The sequence below is a fragment of the Haplochromis burtoni genome, unplaced genomic scaffold (genome assembly GCF_018398535.1).
Source record: "Haplochromis burtoni strain Fernald_Lab_line unplaced genomic scaffold, NCSU_Asbu1 Contig_1988, whole genome shotgun sequence".
Taxonomy (NCBI): domain Eukaryota; kingdom Metazoa; phylum Chordata; class Actinopteri; order Cichliformes; family Cichlidae; genus Haplochromis; species Haplochromis burtoni.
In genome coordinates, this window is record NW_024584349.1 from 3019 (window position 1) to 4439 (window position 1421).

At 42.8% G+C, this 1421-nt stretch overlaps 1 protein-coding gene across 5 annotated transcripts in view; it reads left to right on the forward strand.

Moving 5' to 3' along the window:
• The window catches only part of LOC102299396 (zinc finger protein 665-like), a 17678-nt gene that overhangs the window by 3011 nt on the left and 13246 nt on the right, over nucleotides 1-1421 (forward strand). The window contains exon 2 of one of the 5 annotated variants that reach the window (XM_042217443.1): nucleotides 648-652. The exons of the other annotated variants lie outside the window; for them this stretch is intronic. Within the exon in view, the coding sequence (XP_042073377.1) occupies nucleotides 648-652 (5 nt within the window). The remainder of the gene's footprint in view (nucleotides 1-647; nucleotides 653-1421) is intronic. 5 annotated transcript variants of the gene reach the window in all.

The window sequence follows — 1421 nt, forward strand, 5'->3', positions numbered from 1 at the left end:
TGGGGTCAAAAAGCACACCTGTGACTAGTGTGGGTCATCCTTCACCACTGCACGTGAGCTTAAAGAACAATCATAAGTGAATCCTCACAAGAGAGACACCATACAAGTGCAGACACTGTGACAAAAGCTTCTCACAATCAGGTCATCGTAACAAACATGAACGTACACACATGGAAGTGAACTTCAGCTGTGACCAGTGTGACAAGAGCTTCAGGAATCTCAGTTCATACTCCGAACACAAACGATCCCACACTGTAAATAAACTGTTTCACTGTTACCAATGTGCAAAAACCTTCACTTCATTATCTGCTCTGTGCAAACATCAGCCTTATCATGCAGGACTAAAATCACATGATCACAATGACTCTGAAGAGAGAGAAAGATCCTCTTCTGGTTTCAGAGTTGGACTTGAGATCAGGCTCCACAGAGTTCAGATGGAATCTGTAGTTTTTATTATGAAATCCTGATAATGTTAAAGCATTAGTTATATTTGATTAACTCTGTGTAAAGTTTGTCTTATTAAATAGTTTGGTGTGAAAAATAAAGAATTGGTCTCAGAACAAGTAGTTTGTTTCCGATTCAAACTAATTTAACTGTTTTCAGTGGTACATGTGGAGGTTTGTCAGAGGAGGAGACTCACACTGAACAGAGAGTATGTTTAAAATGCTTTGTGACTAACATCTCACACATTCCAATAAAGCTGTTGTTCCTTCATTGCAACAGGAGTTTGCAGATGTGTTGTGCACCTTTTTGAAACGCAGCCTGGCATGAAAGTGTGTCCATGGCCTAACAGGTTGCCTGAGCAGAAGAGACAAATTGTGAAAAAAGGAATTGGCTGAAATGGTGAAAATGCTGTTATCATAGGATGAAGTGAGGATTTGTTCCTCAGTGTTTGGTCTCCTATGCTTATCTGTTTGCCAGATGAGTTGTCCCAGGTTTTGAGAGGGGCCGGTTGTGTTTAAGGTACTTCAAGGTAATTAAGAAGTGAGCACATAGTTTTATACAGTTCTTTGATGATTATCACAAAGTGAACAAGGTCTCATGGTTTGATGCTTATCCCATGCCAAAGGTTGACCTGGACTTTATAAGCACTCCTTGGTTGTTTATGATGCTGGATTTAACCAATGCCTACTGGCAGATTCCCTTGTCTGCACAGTCCAAAGACAAAAACTGGTGATGGCCAGAGGGGCCGATGGCGTGTAATGGCAGCCTCGCAGTCAGTCTGCCCCAGGGCAGCTGTGGCTACAACTGTAGCTTACCTCCACCAGTGTGTGAATCTCAAAAGCACTGTATAAATGCATTTATTATTATTATTATCCATCCATCCATCCGCTTATCCTTTTCAGGGTTGCAGGGGGCGCTGGAGCCTATCCCAGCTGTCACAGGGCGAGAGGCGGGGTACACCCTGGACAGGTCGCCAG